At 35.2% G+C, this 18945-nt stretch overlaps 1 protein-coding gene across 4 annotated transcripts in view; it reads left to right on the top strand.

Annotated features, from left to right (window-relative positions):
* raly (RALY heterogeneous nuclear ribonucleoprotein) overlaps positions 1–18594 on the top strand; it is a 94972-nt gene extending 76378 nt beyond the window's left edge. For all 4 annotated transcript variants that reach the window (XM_048199045.1, XM_048199044.1, XM_048199043.1 and 1 more), the window contains 7 exons: positions 3185–3257; positions 4087–4134; positions 8765–8922; positions 9375–9488; positions 13289–13419; positions 13644–13688; positions 18096–18594. In XM_048199045.1, coding sequence (XP_048055002.1) covers positions 3185–3257; positions 4087–4134; positions 8765–8922; positions 9375–9488; positions 13289–13419; positions 13644–13685 — 566 coding nt within the window. In that variant the 3' untranslated portion in view covers positions 13686–13688; positions 18096–18594. The remainder of the gene's footprint in view (positions 1–3184; positions 3258–4086; positions 4135–8764; positions 8923–9374; positions 9489–13288; positions 13420–13643; positions 13689–18095) is intronic.
* Positions 18595–18945: the final 351 nt, after the last annotated feature.

Below are 18945 nucleotides of genomic sequence, written 5' to 3'. Positions count from 1 at the left end.
TACATGAGACATGATACATTTCAGTGAGTTTTTACTGTTTCTTTATACATACCTTCCGATGTTCATTTATATTTTTTGTGCTATAACTAGTAGTACAGCATTTTCGCATCCGAACTGATCTCCTGCACACTCTATATCACAAGCCTGGTTTCCATTACAGATGTGCGCAAAACTTTTGCAATATTTTCTAAATGTCTTCTGTCCAAACATACTGCGCCATCTTTAAAGAATGATCAACTTTTACGTACACCAGGATTTACGTGACCTGTAAACGATTTCGTTGCAGTTTTGCGAAATATAACTTTTTTTAATTGCCTGAGAAACCAACTCATGTGAGCGTAAAAACGTAAAATAAATTGTGATTGGATGGTTATTTTGTTCTTTAAATTATACTATGACATTATTTGCTACCTTTGATTAGGACAGAAGATTATCGCTCTATCACTCAGCAATAAAGAAATTTTAGAAAAGATGAAATATGGGACAAAATATGATTTTTACATAATAAGTCAGGACACTAAAAATAGAGCTGAAAACAGGACGTCTGGTCACCCTATAGTTCTATATCCAATTTGAATGACATCTCTCCAAGGTTAAAAAATAGTGCGCAACATTTGCTGTAGGAGCAAGCTGACTTTTTAAGCACCCTGTGGAGTGTTTGGTTAGCATACACTATGACTGCTGCCAAGAGCGATCCCCATGACACTAAAGCGGTTAAGATTAATATCTATTGATGACAGTTTCCTGTGGCCATCACTGTGAAGGGTCAGAGGGAGGTCAATGTAGTGCAGTGCAAGTAGATCAACGTTATAAGGTGGCCAATGGGACAGCATCATTCTCCACTCTTCAGGGCACTTGACCCTTGACCTCAGTCAGTTCTGAGTTTGTATTGAAGTTTTCCATGTAGTTGTTTTACTGATTATTATTTTGCTGTAAAAGTAGGGCACTTACCAGAGGGAATTATGTTAGCATGCACTATGTGTGTATATATATTTATATATGTGTGTGTGTGTGTGTATATATATATATATATATATATATATATATATATATATATATACACACACACACATATATACTGTATATACTGTAATAATAATGATATATTATTTATTAAATATTATTTATTTATTATATAATTAATAACATATATTAACATATATTTATTAATTAAGTACTGATATTATTATGTACTGGATTACTGCCTATTATTTTTTATTGTATATGAAATAGTATGTATGCAGTGATTTATTTAAATATTTCAAACTGTAGTATGTTATATTGAAGAAACATATTAATAATAATAATAATAAAAAAAATAATACTAATGTTATTTATTTAGATATTTGAAACAATATTTAATAACAAATATTTATTAAATAGCAGCCTGATCAATTAGCAAGTCCAGAAGGAGATGTTAATAATCCTATAATTAATATTATAGTTTAGTCTAGGGCTGGGCGATATATCGCATGAGATTGTCACGCACATTTCGTCAGTAAAGCCGGTTCCCTGATTACCGCTAAATCGCCATCACCTGCTTTCAAATAGAGCGGCATTTAATAGACAGAACCGTAGATCACTGATAAGCCACGCAATATCGCATATCGCAGATGAATCGCCTTCGATAATGAACGCGATATTGCGTGGCTTATCAGTGAACTACGGTTCTGTCTATTAAATGCCGCTCCATTTGAAAGCAGGTGATGGCGATTTAGCGGTAATCAGGGAACCGGCTTTACTGAAGAAATGCGCGTGACAATCGCATGCGATATATCGCCCAGCCCTAGTTTAGTCATCACTCTGGGAATGGAAAGTTGGGACAAAGTATTCTGTGCAGTATGCTCTGTTGTAAACTTCACATTTGAAAAAATATACATGCTATTATACTAGAAATAGTAAGAGTAATGTTGTAGTACGCCTATATGTTTTAAATAGCCTCAGTGTTTGGAACAGATCATTACAGACAATAAACAATTCCTAGTTTACACTTACTAGATTCTGGGAAGTCTATATGTGTATGTCTTTAGCGAGCACCACTTAATGGTGCCCTTCAAATGAATTACGTGCTGTCAATAGGGAGTCATATTATCACAGTGCTATTTCAGTTATCAAGTAGTTTTAAGCCTCATCATACCAGCCAGTAATGGCACGTCCTCTACGAGGTGACCTCTAGACACTGATTGGTTTCTCAGCTGTGCTGGTTTCCAGGCAACTGATGGACTGACCCCACCCCCCTCAGATAAATGAGGAACAGGACAGGTGTGTCAGCGGCAGGTGTTCGTGTCACACTGAGGACATCAGACAGTTGTTCATTTGCTTGCTTCCTTCTTTTACGTCTCTATCTCTCTGCACTTGTCCCCGCTCAAAATGCCATCTATTTAGTTCGATCTCTGTCTCCTTCAGTTCCAATCTGTGTTTCTCTGTCTCTCTTTTGCCCTCCAGCCCTCCGCAGCTGCTTGATGACATACATGTTTTTTTCGGCGGTCAGATTAGCCACTGTTTCGCGCTCCACAGAGCCTTTGGCTTCCGCCTGACAGCCCCGGTGACCCGTCACTCACACGGTCCCACTTGTTCTCTACTGGCCAATCAGTCTTGGAGTTCAAGGAAATCATTGCAGCTGACATCTCTCCCTCAAGCCCACCTCTTGCTGTCTCAGACTTCACCTCTGTATTCACTTGAGTGTTCGAAATATGAAATCGTGTGACAGAGCCATGTCTTCCATTGCTTCACAGCTATCCATTATTCTCTTTCTGCTTCTCCTCCTGTCATTGCTGTTATAAAGTGGAAGCCAAGGAGACTCTGGAGGCTGGAGTGTGGGGAAGAGAGAGACGGGGGATCGTTCTAGGCCATTTGAGTGGGTGTTGAGTGCCCTCTGGTGGACACAACGAGCATGTGGTTATGCAAATCGGAGCACTCCCACTTCATGACAAGTGTCCGTAATGTCAGTGCACCGTGATAATTACAGAGTCATTAGATAAAAAGTGCCCCGGTAACTTGCAATTATCAACTAGATGCAGATGTCATTTTGAAAGACTTCTGCCATCTGTCATTGTTTTAATATGTATATCTGTTCAGTGCTCATTTCATATAATTACTCTCTGCACTTTTTAAAATCTGCATTTCTTAAGATGATTAAATGATACTTTAGACTGAAAGTGTGTTTTTCCTCTTGTGTTCACAGATATTAACATGGCAGGTGAACCCAAACCCAACAGGCCTAAAGGACTAAAGAGAACTGCAGCAGCATTATACGGGTGATTGCAGAACATATTCAGTAATATTAGAGTGCATTATTAATGAACACAACAACAAATTTAGCAATAAAACACATTTAGATATTGCATAGGAGAGACCGGGGTAATGTGTCATGTGTGTTTTATAAATTGTAATTTCACACATTAGATTAATCACAGTTTGTTGGTCAAAACAATGATTTGATATTTTTGTGTTACCTTTTCCATATTTCATGTTTTATCTTTCATAAATGTTTCATTGCTTAAATATTGCTAAAAGGCTTTTAAATACTTTTTAAATACAGATACATTACTGTTCAAAGTTTGGGGTTGGAACAGAGAGAGATAGAAATTACTTTATTAATCAAAAGTGACAGTAAAGATAATTATAATATTACACAATATTTCCATTTTTAATAAATGTTATTTTGAACTTTCTATTCATCAAAGAATCCTGAAAAACATGTATCGTGGTTTCCACAAATGTATTAGGCATCACAGCTGTTTTCAACACCGATAATTATAATAAATGTTTCTTGAGCAGCAAATTTTCAGCAAAAAAATTCAGCTTTGCATCACTGGAGTAACATTTCAAAATACATTAAACAAGTTGAACATTAGTGTGTTTCAGTGGCTTTTAATTTTAGATTTTAGAATTTCAAATAAAAGTACATAAATAGTTCTCACATGTGTTAGCATTGTGGCAACTTGCCCCACATAGTGTGTATCTTTTTTCTTTTTCAATAATGCTGGAAATATTTAATAGTAATGTATTTTCCTTCACTTTTTAAAAAGTCTTATGAATCACTTATATTTAAAATTATGCTTTTTTTGTCTTTAATCCCTGCAGCGGTTATGATTTTGACTATGATTACTACAGAGATGACTTCTATGACAGGTGAGTGCATGATTTTGCACAAATGCTTTTGTTAAATGTAGGTAACATACAACGACTGCAAATAGATGCAGCAAAAAGTTTTAAGCCTGGTTTCACAGACAGGGTTTAGATTAAGCCAGGATTAGGCCTTAGGACATATAAGTAGCTTTTATAAACGTGCCTTAGAAAAAAAAAACATTACTGATGTGCATCTTGAGACTAGATATTTTAAGATATGTCAGTGCAAGTTGCTTTCAGTTGCTTTCAGAAACAGCTCAAACATGCATTTTCAATTCCAATGTTCCGAATCCAATGTTAGCTTCACTTCCTGTCTCCTGAGATACCTTCATCTGATGGATTTTTGAAGGCAGAATAGATGTATCCTTCACTGCCTTTGATATCTCACAATCCTGTGCTTTCCAATCTGTGACAGATGAGCTAAAAAATAAAGATGGCGTCTGAAAGTTGCAGCTGTGGTCAGTTTGTGTGTAAATGTACGTTTTTCTAGCAAGAAATGACTATTGTAGTAATTAAAGGTGCAATAGGTGATTCTGTATTTTTATAAATATATTTCGTATGTGGGAGGTATAGGACCATAAAATGTTCATCCAGTCTTTACATTCAGTCCGAATGAAATAATACAATGTCCTACCTGCCATGTTTTTACATTCCCTCGCGCACCCTGTTTGCACAGACATCATCAGCGCGTTTCATACTACGCAGTTTATGTACGCAGACGTGGGTCAGGAGTTGTGGGTTCGTGGGCTTACAGTGAGTTACAAAGATACCTAACAGCTACGACTGTGTACGCTACTTGCTTTATGCAAGCACTATATCACTATACAGGATTTACCCTATTATACATTATCAACATGAATTGATAGGTGAAGCAACAAACAGTCACCCACAAATAGTCTATAAACAAAGCATCAGGCTGTCTTTGAGTTCACAACAACAATGGTTAAAGTTACTCATCAGGCTGCAGAAGAATACCAAAATCCCTCCAATAAATAAGGTCTAATACATCGAGAGTCGCGCAGACCTATAACAACTCAGCCACAACACATAATTGCGAATAACATGCCTCACCTTAACACAGGCCTGGAGTCAGCTTCCTTTGCTGTTCGAGTTAACGTACTAAACATGAGTGGAATTTGCACCGCAGCGCCCCCACACCTTGATGCTCATGTCAAGAATAGCATAGTTATCTTTATTGAAGTGAATTAGGTTTAAATCGCCGTCATGCATGAATGAATGATATTTTTGCAATTTTACACATAATAATCCACAATGATCACATTACACAAAACTGAAATTGCACATCAAAATAACACGTTGTCAATATTTTTTGAGGCCCCCCAAAATTTCATAAATCACATTTTCAGGGGAGCCCATGTCTTATTAAGCGGAGCCGAGCTCCCCCGTAGTTCGCACCCTGTTATTAACTAACATGAACTAACCATGAGCAATACATTTGTTACTGTATTTACTAATCTTCGTTAACGTTAGTTAATGAAAATACAGTTGTTCATTGTTTGTTAGTTCACAGTGCATTAACTAATGTTAACAAGATTTTAATAATGTATTAGTAAATGTTGAAATTAACATTAACAAAGATTAATAAATGCTGTATAAGTGCAGTTCATTATTAGTTCACATTAAATAATGTAGTTAACTAATGTTAACTAATGAATACTGTAAAGTGTTACCCTCAGAAGTCTGTCCGAAATCGGTTTCATGAGGTACCTTCGTGCGCAAACGCTGCCTGCAGTGTCATTGCCTGATAGGGCAGCAAGGCGTCAAGTCCACTGCCTAAGTTTTCGGACGCAACCATAATATTTGCAATGCTCTGTAGATGGCGATATCACTTCTTTTGTAGCAGCTATAAAGTGCTGCAGAAAAAGTTAGGTGCCATGCAAATTGCATTGTATTGGAGTAAAGAATACTTTGGCTGCGTCCGAAAACCTAGGTAGCTGTCTTGCTGTCTTATAAGAGAATGATTTGCACGGCAGCGTTTGTGAATGAAGGCACCTCACGAAACTGATTTCGGACAGACTGCTGAGGCAGCGTAACAGTTTAATGATCTACAGCAATATAGCATGAGCTTTGGTGAGAACTAAACAAATATTTAATTATTACAGTGGTAATTTCTCGATAGAAATGATATCAAAATTGAAATATGTTGGTCAAAATCGTACATTTATACACAAATTGAGCAGCAAACGCAACTTTCAGACGTCATCTTTATGTTTCTAGCTCAACTGTCACAGAATGGAAAGCACAGGATTGTGGGATATCAAAGGCAGCTAAGGATACATCCATGCTTCCTTCAAAAATGGATCTGAGGAAGGTATCTCATGAGAGAGGAAGCGAAGCTAACATTGGATTCGGACGTGCCTTGATGCCTTACTACCTTGAAATGTGTCCTCAGAAGGCAGCATTTTCCAGTTTTCGGACGCAGCCATAGACTTAGTCAAAATGTAGTCAAGTAGAGTCTAAATATTGCTAATATCTTTAAGTAGCCAAAAAGATACTTAAGTACAGTAAGTAATTACATTTACTCAAATACTTTACACCACTGTGATTGAGTGAAAAAGGCACTTTTTGCTCGTGCTGAAATAAACTGACCTGAACTCATAACTCCACGGTCAGGCTTTATGTAGAGCCATTTTTAGTGCAGTAACCCAGCAGTGACTTATAATGAAGTCAGGCACAGTTCTCTCTCCCTAGCACGGCTCTTCCTGTCATAATACATTTTCTCACAACTTGGCTGAATCTAAAGGAACTCATAAAAACACTCACACACAGCTGTAAGCTGCAGAGAGAAAGACCGAGAAAAAAATATGCGTTTCACAAGAACTCCCTCCACGACCCGTTAAGCAAACTTTGGCTCGGCGAGCGCGCGGTTGGCCAGCGTCCCTTTTCGGTAGCTATGGAAACCCTGCTGCGAGACTCAGCTGGATGTACTTGTTTGCAGATGTAAGGGATATTGCGTCCATATGATGAGCTGACATGTTTATTGATATCTCTCTTGTGATCTCTGCTCCCTGACTTACAGCCGTCTTAGGGCGACACTGACTCCAGTCCATATTTTACAGCAAATGCATCCAATAATTTAGATCTCTAGGATTGCAGATCAGTCAGTAAAGCCGCATAGATGGCATGTGGAAGGCCAGCTGGTTGCTTTTAGGTTCCTGTCTGGGCAGCAGACGTTCTTCTTTTTGAAGGCAAAAGTATCATCTTCTCTCACTTCATTCTTGCCAAATCCTATCCTTCATGCTTGATAGCAATAGGATTGACTTGGATTCCAAACTATTGGCTTTTGGCCTTATTTCTGCTAATTTGGCCACAATGCAATGACGTACACTGCATGTCAGTATACGCGAGGCGTAGCTGTGAGCTCCTCCGAATCGGGCACATCTCTCGTTCAGTTCATGATGAGTTGATGTATGATGGATGAAAGTAGATATTCTCTGATCATAAAATAACTTCAAACACACTCTGCTCAAAGATCACACTTAGAATTTAACTCTAACTAGGCATATGTTAACGACATGAATTCACCAAGAAAAATTAGATAAAAATGCCAGTGTTACTTAAGTATTATTTATATATTATTATAGAATTTATACTTATTTAATTTAGCTTTCATTTTAATGTCTTCAGTTTTCATTTTAGTTTTAGTTTTGTTATGTTCTTTTGTCATTTTTCTTAGTTTTTATGTAGCTTTATTTTTATTTCTGCTTTAGTTGTTAGTAATTTTAGTACTTCAACTTAAACTTCTTTGTCATTTCAGTTAGTTGCAAAGGCAACATTTCTCTCTCTTTTTAACTAATATTAATATTTTGTTTTATTTAATCTTTATTTCAGTTACCAAAGATGTTTATTTTAGCTTAAGCTGGATGATAACAACACTGTAAAATAATTAATTTATTTTATTTATTTATACTTTATACTTTATATATATATATATATATATATATATATATATATATATATATATATATATATATATATATATACACACACACGTTTTATATATATATATATATATATAATATATATAAATATATATATATATATATAAATATATATTTACTTTCACATGTTCTGACAAAATGCTGAAATTTAGGAATTCATTTTTTACAAAATAGTTATTATATCTATGACAAAAATTTGGACCAGAAATTGGCAATATTTTGCACTGACCCCCAAACCTTTTGAATTTAACAAGATAGGTGAAAAACATGTTTTGAACATGATTTGTCAAATAATATGAATTCCAGTGGTGACAGGGTTGAAATAATCTAGTTTTTTATAGGCAAACTTTAATGATACATTTATTGAATTGGCAGTTATATTTTACAAATCTGTCATCAAAAAACTCACATATGTTGACCGCAAATCTACAAAATTCAGGGGAAATGAAGGCCTATGGTGGTCCCTGAGTGTTTTTGGTGTTTACTTTAGGAAAATACAATTTCTTGAATGCTTAGCAGGAAACTTTTTAAATGAATTTATTTAAAAAAAAAAAAAAATTTATAATGTATAAAATGAAAATCACAAATACAGCATGACCCATATGCTCATGAATAGTCGTAATGTGGTTGCATGAAGCAGTTCTTTTCTTCATATCTCTTTCTGTCTCCAGACTGTTTGAGTATCGAGGCAGAGTATCACCAGTGCCCAGAGCAGTTCCAGTAAAGCGCCCCCGTGTGGCAGTGCCAGTTGTCCGCAGGGTGAAATCATTACCTGTCAAGCTCCTGACCAGATCCACTATTCTTCCCAACAGCTCTGTCAAACACAAGTGTGAGTTCCACTTATATTTTGTATTGATTTTCTTGATGTTAACAGTGTTACTGACCTAAACATAATTTCTGTTGAATGCTGGAACATCAAATGATCTTTAAGAGATAGTTGTCATAGTCAGGATTCCAGAAATGTATCTTAATTCCATTGCGTGACAACTCAAGATCATTTTGTTCAGAGCCAGTGCTCTGAGATGACTTATGGACTGAATAAACTCTTGAACCGGCCTTTGGGCCGTTTGACCGATTAACATGCCAGGATTAGGATTTAGGATGTTTCAGTATAGCAGCAGAACAACCTTTTGTCTTGGGCAGCGCTCCATTATAGTTCCAGAACCAAATACCAGTTCATTGCTTTTATTTCTGTTTTTGGCTTTATGGAAATATATAAACCTGATTTATTAAACTAAAACATTGTGTTCTCTTGTTAATCCTGTGTGTACGTGTGAGCAGTGAAATCTACCGAGCTGCAAGCTATCAAATCAGAACTGACGCAGATCAAGTCCAACATTGACGCGCTGCTGGGACGTCTTGACCAGATCACAGAGGACAAATACTGTGCCGCAGGTGCCATGTCATATGCTATGTATTTCCTATACACACACTCAAACATGCAAACAATACCAATCAAAGGTTTGGGGTCAGTAAGATATTTATTAAAAAGAAATTGATACTTTTATTCCGCAAGGATGCATTAAATTGATCAAAAGTGACAGCAAACTTTGTACATTGTTACAAGAAAATTCTATTTCAAATAATAAATAAATTCGTCAAAAATATTGACAAGACACATTTCTTATTATCAATAATTAAAACAGTTGTGCTGCTTCATATTTTGGGAAAAACTGTGATAGTTTTTTTTAGGATTCTTTGATGAATAGAAAGTTCATATGAGCAGCCTTTACTTGAAATATAAAATCTTTTTATATTTGTGCAATGTAAAAATGCAATGCTATTATCAACACGATGAGAGCTGTAATAGGAAAACATGCTAAAAGTTTTCGAGAGAGTAATACTTAGCTATTTCATATTGCAAAGATGTTAGCCAATCACAGCAGTGGACGTTTACATTGAAGTCACACAGCAGACACGCCCCTTAAAACAGAGCGTTTAAATAAGAAGGCTAAAATAAGGGTAGGAAAAATGCCTTTTATTTCTAAATTATGACAATTTTGGATGTAAAAAGCATACCAACATTATAAGCGGACCTCAGGAAACATTATAAAACAATAAAACAACACAGTTCATGACCCCTTTAAAAGTGTAAATGTCTTTGCTATCACTTTTAATCAATTTAATGCATCCTTGCTGAATAACTTGATCCCAAACTGTGAACAGTAATGTGCATTTATAACGTACGCAAACAATACTATATTATTCTGTTGTATAGAATCTGTACTATAGCATGGTTGTTTGGTGATAAATCAATATTGTATTCTATTAGAAAGGATTTCATCAAAATATGCCCCTTTCTGCCTGTTATACCTTCCTCTCAGTAATTTTGAGAAAAGCTTTCAAAGGGATTTTTTAATCATATGGAAACCCTAGCCAGCAGTTTACTCTCCGTAGAGACGCACTCAGCAGTGACCGAGCGTAAAACGCTGACTCTGCGCAGCACTGCCACTGTCACAGGAGCCTTTCACGGTTCAACGCTTTTACGGCTCAGTGGCTCCAATCAAACTTTGCAGATTTGTCCCTCTGTTTCACATCAACATTCAATTTGACAAGCATTACCGCAGAATGCAACATGCCTCTCGTGTTTATTTACACACGGAAACCAGCTTCATTCTCCTGCATCGTCTGTCTGTGAACTGTTATGATGTGGCTAATGGCTTGTGGCTAATCGATGATGATGTCCCTCTGAGCACATTTCTGTGCATGTATGCAAGTGCGTCTGACTGTTGAGGATGAGACGGTTTAAAAGCCCCCGTGAGGGAGGAATGTCGACTAGCACTTACTCTGGGATTCTCGTAACTTTTCAACTGGGCTGATGTGTAAATTAAAGCAAGCTTCAAGTTTTTCTTTAATTTGGCAACAGTAAAACAATTTTTTTACGTCTGCTCTTGAAATGTGTCCCTACAGAGGTGTCTTGGTTGTTTATAGGATGTGAGAATTTGGATGGTGATTCTCCATGAAGGAGAGAACAGATAAACCCCAGTGCATACACAATGCAAATAGAGACACTTCATTAAAACAGCTGAAATCACTTACAGCATCTTTAACCTTATCAAGTTAACTGTTTCTAAGGCTTCTAAATTATCAACATGACCAAAACTTATCTGAACAAAGCTGTTGTACACAATCTTCTACATGCCTTCTGTCATCTGATTTATAGTTTATACTTTTTAGCAAGTAAATAGTAAATTTTAGTATAATTGTAAAAATATCCACCTTTAGGTATTTCTGCTGTGAAATCTTTACTGATTTTATATTGTTTTACTAATATTTCAAGAGGAACATTTACTGGACCGAAGCAACTTAGGTATACTTAATTATCCGTGCATCATTTTTTATGAAAATCTCATTAAAATGTATAAAATGGGATACATCAGGCTTTTGTATTACATTGCGTTATATGTTTTAAAACTACAGAGCTTTGATCATAAAACTAAGCATTTAAATATAATTTTACTAAGACATGTTTTTGAGAGATTTAGAGTGACATTTGATATGTATATGCATTTTAATGTAAGTAGTCTGCTATACTGCTCTCATTGATTTACATTAAATCAGAAATTCATCTTAATTTTCATCTTTTTGGCCATATAAATATCAGCAACTGCACCAAATCCCATATTGTTTTCCTCCTTGTGTGAGCTCTATATTCTCACTATATCATACTACTATATGTATGGAAGCTTGTTTCCGCCACTATCTCACAATTCTGACTTTTCTTCTCACAATTTCGAGTTACAAAGTCAGTAATAAAGTCGCAATTCTGACTTTTTTCTTGCAATTGCGAGTTTTTATCATGCAATTCTGACTTTATATCTCACAATTCTGACTTTTTCTCAGAATTGCGCAATATAAACTCGCAATTGCATCATAATTATGATATCTCGCAATTCTGACTTCTCAAATTGTGAGTTTATATCTTGCAATTTTGACTTCATAACATGCAATTGTGTGTTATTAAATCAGATTTGAGATATAAACTCAAAAAACAACTGGACAATATAACACACAATTGCAAGTTTATATCTCACAATTCTGACTTTATAACTCGCAATTGTAAGTTTATATCTTGCAATTCTGAGAAAAAAGTCAAAATTGTGAAATATTAACCCGCAGTTGTGAGAAAAAAAAGTCAGAATTGTGAGATAAAAAGTCGCAATTACCTTTTTTTATTTTTTATTTCATGGCGGAAACAAACTTCCATATATTTGAGCTATAAAAGCCTGATCTATCATTATATGATACTCAGCAAAAAACATCTATTCTTTTTTTTTCTTGAATTTTGTGTAAAGATTTACGGTAGAGGATTGGGGCCAAGCAATAATAAAAAAATAAAACCATCTCGTGATTAAAGTTGTTAAATTTTGAGAAAAAACTTGTTAAATTTCGAGAAAAAAGTCGAGATAAAATGTTGAGAATAAACTCATTAAATTACGAGAAAAAACTTGTTAAGTTTCAAGAAAAAAGTCAAGATAAAATGTTGAGAATAAACTCATTAAATTACAAGAAAAAAGTCATTAAATTAAGAGAACAAATTCGTTAAATTATGAGAAAAATGTCGTTAAATTTCGAGAAAAAAGTCAAGATAAAATGTTGAGAATAAAGTCATTAAATTAACTAATTTATTCTCGTAATTTAACGAATTTGTTCTCGTAATTTAACGACTTTTTTCTCGCAATTTAACAAGTTTATTCTCAACATTTTATCTCGACTTTTTTCTCGAAATTTAACAAGTTTTTTCTCGTAATTTAACGAGTTTATTCTCAACATTTTATCTCGACTTTTTTCTCGAAATTTAACGGGTTTTTTCTCGTAATTTAACGAGTTTATTCTCAACATTTTATCTCGACTTTTTTCTCGAAATTTAACGTGTTTTTTCTCGTAATTTAACGTGTTTTTTCTCGTAATTTAACGAGTTTTTTCTCGAAATTTAACAACTTTAATCTCAAGATGGTTTTATTTTTTTATTATTGCTTGGCCCTAATCCTCTTCTGTAAAGATTCAATAAACAGTTCCATTTTTTTTAAAAAAATCAATATTTTTGAAGTATTTTTCATATGTTGGGCTTTACCAGGGTTAAAAAGCCTGATGACAAGTTATATAAAAATACACACTTTCCCGTATACATCTGTAAAAATTGCAAACTTAATTATTAATGTTATAAATGTACGTAAATGTTTCTCTGTGTGCAGAGTTGCAGAAGGCAGATGAAATGAAGAGCGAACTGTCTCAGGACGAATCAGGCTCAGAGTCAGAGGAACTGCAGCACAGTGATGTCGAGGAGGGCGAGGACCACACACACGAGGAGTGTGACGAAGACATGGTAAGAGATATGTATAGATAGAGGGAGGAAGACATTTATATGTGGAATGGTAATGATATTGTAAGGTCAGGAGACAAGAGACTGTAAGAAAGAGATGGTGTGCTTAAAAACAGTGGAAACAATGGAAACTTATCAGTTTATATATCAAATGCTCACACATTGTATCATATGAATGTTAAAGTTAACAGCCTCTTAAAATGATTTCTTATCTCTTCTCTCTTCAGGAAAACAATCACATATCTGAAATGGATCCCATTCTTCAATAAAAGGCAAGAACTCAAAGCTGGGGCAGTGGATTCTTGGACCAGTGATAATTCAAACCATGAGATGTTTTACAAGTTTCCAAGCTTGAGTTTCAAGATCTAAGTTTGTTCTTCATGCAGAAAGCAGATTGTAAAAATGAAGTTAGTGAGTACAAACCACTAAATCTGGTTTCATGGCGTAATTCATTATGGGGTAATTTGGTGTCCCTAAAGATCCATTAAACAATGACAGCAGGAAATTATTAGGGGTTTTTTTCTAATGAAAAACTAACATTTCAAGCTACACATCTAACAGAAAGACAGTTTAAAACATTCAATAATATTTTATTTATATAAAGTTTGGATTTTATGTTTTTAAAAGTCTCTTCTGCTCGCCAAATAATTCAGACTTTTTTTCTAACAACTGTGTGTTTATTTTTCACAATTCTGCCTATTTTTTCCTCAGAATTGCGAGATATAAATTAACAATCACAAGTTAGAAAGTCAGAATTGAGTGATATGAAGTCAGAATTGCATGATTTAAAGTCAGAATTATGAGTTAGAAAGTCAGAATTGTAAGATATAAAGACAGAATTGAGTGATATAAAGTCAGAAATGCATGATATAAAGTCAGAATTATGAGTTATAAAGTCAGAATTGTAAGATATAAAGTCAGAATTGAGTGATAAAAAGTCAGTATTGAGTGATATAAAGTCAGAATTGCATGATATAAAGTCAGAATTGTGTTTTAAAGTCAGTATTGCATGATATAAAGTCAGAATTATGAGTTATAAAGTCAGAATTGCGAGATATAAAGTCAGAATTGAGTGATATAAAGTCAGAATTATAAGTTATAAAGTCAGAATTAGGTGATATAAAGTTAATATAACTTAGTTGATATAAAAGGTAAATGCGACTTTTTATCTCACAATTCTGAGAAAAAAATCATTACTTTTTTTATTTTTTTATATAGTGGCGGAAACAAGCTTCCATAGTTTACTGATCAATTTAATTCATCCATGTTGAATAAAAGTATTAACTTCTTTTAAACAAAATTTTTTATTAATCTTATTTACCCCAAAGCTTTGACCAATAGTGTATACTGTTCAAAACAAATGAGGAAAAAAGTTTTTATATTTGCTCAAATGTATTAATTAGCCAATGAACACTTTTATTCAAAATAATTAAATTGTACTCAATTAATTGTGGACCCTTTTTAAAATTGAAATTGAATTCAGTGGATAATCTTAAACTGTAAAAACCTCTTGAGCTCGAGTCAGATTTACAGTGTGTGTCTGAATTCACTGCCAACAGAGCTCTAGACAGAAAGTCATGCTCATCCAAAAGATGAGTTCTACACCCCAGAATACATTTTTGTAAATTCTCCAGTGGTCAAATATCTGTCTTTTAGGCAGACAGAAAACACTACTCGGTATGTGCCAAATAAATGTCAAAAGAGTTTCATTCTGATTCTGATGTTACCCGTTGCTTTATAAGGTCCGTCTTTGGTGGTCTGAGCGAGCTTCACATACTTGCCTGGATACAGCGCCATCAATGTCTGTGACCTATGAGCATAAAGTTTATCAAAATGAAGGGAAATAGCTGTGGTTATTCTTACTAATCTGTTTTCAAGGTGCAGCTCAACTTCTGCTGTTTCGGTATAAACATTGCCATATGTTTGGCTACATAAACGCACAGGACAGTGTGGAATCTGATGGTGGCTTCCACCTGATCCTTCTGTGTGTTGTTTGTGGATCACTGCTCTGTTTGTCTGACTAATCTGTGTGGCCACAATCTTATTGCCACCAGTAACACAGCTTCCGCCCTCCTCTTATTCTAACAACTGCAGTTGCCCTGAAAGGCCAAATCAAAGTTACCATCATACTGGGCACAAATTAGCAATTGGTCACGCTTCCCTCTCTGAAATGATCTGCATTAGGAGCCTTTCAGAGGTAGTTTACATTGGCTGTGGTAGAATCTCACAAAAGAAAAACAAACACCCAGGTCATATTTTACCCCAGAATGAAAACAAGAATGTAAGAAATTATATTATGCGTTTAGAAAATGAAGTGTATGTTTGTTTTTTTACATTATTACATTATTTTTATGACAGTCAAGCACATTTTTCTGCCCACATGAACTGTATTAAGTTAAAACTATTGTGTAAAAAAATCAGAAAACAAATTTATAAATGTGTCTGTGCATATATGTGTGTGTGGGCATGTATATTTAATATATAAGAAATAAAAAAATTAAGAAATATAAATATATAGAATTATGAGGGGGAGGGGAATGTGCTAAATTATTACATCAAAAATAGTCACAATAAAAAAACATCTTTTCTTTAAGGAAATTATTAATTCTTTTCTTTAATGATTTATATATATATATATATATATATATATATATATATATACATACACACAGTGGTGGTCAGAATTATTGGCACCCTTGGTAAATATGATCAAAGATGACTGTAAAAATAAATCTGCATTGTTTATCCTTTTGATCTTTAATTCATAAAATTAGCAAAAGTCTAACCTTTCATTGAAGAAAAAGAATTGAAAGTGGGGGGAAAGTCACATTATGAAATAAATGTTTATCTACAAAACACGTTGGCCACAATTATTGGCACCCTTTTATTCAATCATTTTTGCAACCTCCTTTTGCCAGGATAACAGCTCTGAGTCGTCTTCTATAATGCCTGATGAGTTTGGAGAACACCTGACAAGAGATCAGAGACCATTCCTTCATACAGAATCTCTCCAGATCCTTCAGATTCCCAGCTCCATGTTGGTGCTTCTTCTCTTCAGTTCACGCCACTCATTTTCTTTAGGGTTCAGATCAGGAGACTGGGACGGCCATGGCAGAAGCTTCATTTTGGGCTCATTGACACATTTTTGTGTTGGTTTTGATTTTTGTTTTGGATCATTGTCCTAATGGAAGATCCAATCATAGCCCATTATTGGATTTCTAACAGAAGCTGTCAGGTTTTGAATTTTTATCTGTTGATATTTGATAGAATCCATGATACCATGTATCTGAACAAGATGTCCAGGACCTCCAGCAGAAAAATAGGCACACAACATTAAAGATCCAGCAGTATATTTAACCGTGGGCATGGGGTACTTTTTATCCATGTGTGCACCAAACCCATCTGGTGGGTTTGCTGCCAAAAAGCTCTTTTTTTAGTTTCATCTGACCATAGAAGCTGGTCCCGTTTGAAGTTCCAGTCTTGACTGACAACTGAATATGCTGGAGGATTGATACTGTGATCCTTGAAGAGTCTTTGGCCACTCAAACTTTCCTCCTCACCATGCATTACTATGATTTAGACACTCATCCTCTTCCAGGCAGATTTGTAACATCTTTAGTTAATTGGAACTTCTCAATTGTCCTGATGGTGGAAATGGGGATTTTCAGTGCTTTAGCTATTATTTTACAGCCACTTTCTATTTTGTGAAGCTCAACAATCTTTTGCTGCACATCAGAACTATATTCTTTGGTTTTTCTCATTGTGATGAATGATTAAGGGAATTTGGCCTTTGTGTTTCCTCATGTTTATACTCCCGCGGAACAGGAAGTCTCGGCTGGACAATTTCATGTTCATGATCACCCTGGTGTGCTAAAAAAATGTAAATATGAATGGGAATATACTTCAGAGATATTTTACTCATAAAATATTCTAGGGGTGCCAATAATTGTGGCCAAAGTGTTTTGGAGAAAAACATTTATTTCATAATCTGATTTTCCCCCCACTTTCAATTCTTTTCCTTCAATGAAAGGTTAGATTTTTGCAAATTTTATGAATTACAGATCAAAAGGATAAACAATTCAGATTTATTTTTACAGTCATTTTTGATCATATTTACCAAGGGTGCCAATAATTCTGACCACCACTGTATATATTATGAGCCAAGCATGTTTTTGTGAGATTTATCCACATGGCTTTGAGGTTCAGTGAATGCAGTGATCTGGATCAGTGAGTGAATAATCAAACTAATACATCTTGAAAGTCAGATAACACTAGTTCTGCACCTTAGAGAACTTCAGCTTTGCTGTTTCGAAAATCTCTCAATCGATTTCACACTCTCTGAGTGGTAATTGGCGCAACAAAAGGTGAAAGATGCCAAAGACTTTCAAAAGACCATTTAGTCCATTTAGGTTGCAGTTTCTGTAAAGTGAACCTGATATATTGATTTCTGAGAGTGTAATTTATGTTTGCAGTTTTAGATGTCCGTAAATTTCAGCAGAACATACTTTTATATTTGGTTTTTAGCTTTAAAGGCAATTGAGGAAGAATAAAACCACATGAGAGAATTGACAGAGATCCAGCAAGCTGTTTATTTCAGCTCCCCTCCTCTGCGTGTCGTAGCTGTTTTTCTCCACTAGCACATCTTAATGCTTGTCTTCCTTTTCTTGTATTTATTACAGCAGGGAGTTGGAAAACACTGTCGACTGGAAACTTTTTTAATACCACAGACTCAGCGGGAAGACACTGAAACCAACAGGCGCCGTCAAACTCCAGCATCAGCTGTCAATGAGACGGACAGCTAAACTAGCTGTTTGGTAGGAGGGAGATGGGGATGACATCCCCTAAACCAGGAATCCAACAACATCACTCACTCGACAAACGCCAACAGGGGATCAATTTCACAGACATTCTGCATTCATGCTCCCCAGAAAACACAATTAACATGCATTTTTTTCTATATTTGGACGCCTCGTATGTAAATAACCTGCTCCTATTTCTGTCCTCCCTTCTTTCCTGTCTGTTTGTGCTTTTGCAAAAATGTTTTTCGTTTTATTTATATGCCAGTCGGAATCAGAAAGGTTGGCTGTTTTTAATTACATGTGCACATTTCTTCTGCTTGCACTTTCGAGACTGCAAGAGATATTTACAGATGTAAATAAACTATGATGACTTGTGAAACACCTGTTTAAAATGCAGATGTGTAGACTAATCCTCGGCACCTCGTCTAGTGTAATCTTTACCGTGAAGACGAGATTTATTCTCACACTGTTAGATTTGTCACTAAGAGGATTAAAGAAGCAGCTACTTCTTGAAATATGAGCACAACTCCCTTTGAGGTCTGGATGGGAGAGAACGTTCAGTAAAACACAATCTGTAGTAAGGCTGTACAAAGTAGCGTGTGATAACTGCTCCTACAACACACAGAGGTCCAGAGATAAAACACAACTGCCTTATTTGAAAGATTAGATCCAGTGGAGGCTGTCAATACGGTTCGTGAAGTTTAACTTCCTTCAGGCTTAAATGAGAATT

Source organism: Megalobrama amblycephala, linkage group LG8 (assembly GCF_018812025.1).
Source record: "Megalobrama amblycephala isolate DHTTF-2021 linkage group LG8, ASM1881202v1, whole genome shotgun sequence".
NCBI classification, from domain to species: domain Eukaryota; kingdom Metazoa; phylum Chordata; class Actinopteri; order Cypriniformes; family Xenocyprididae; genus Megalobrama; species Megalobrama amblycephala.
This window is presented reverse-complemented; position numbering and strand designations above follow the sequence as displayed.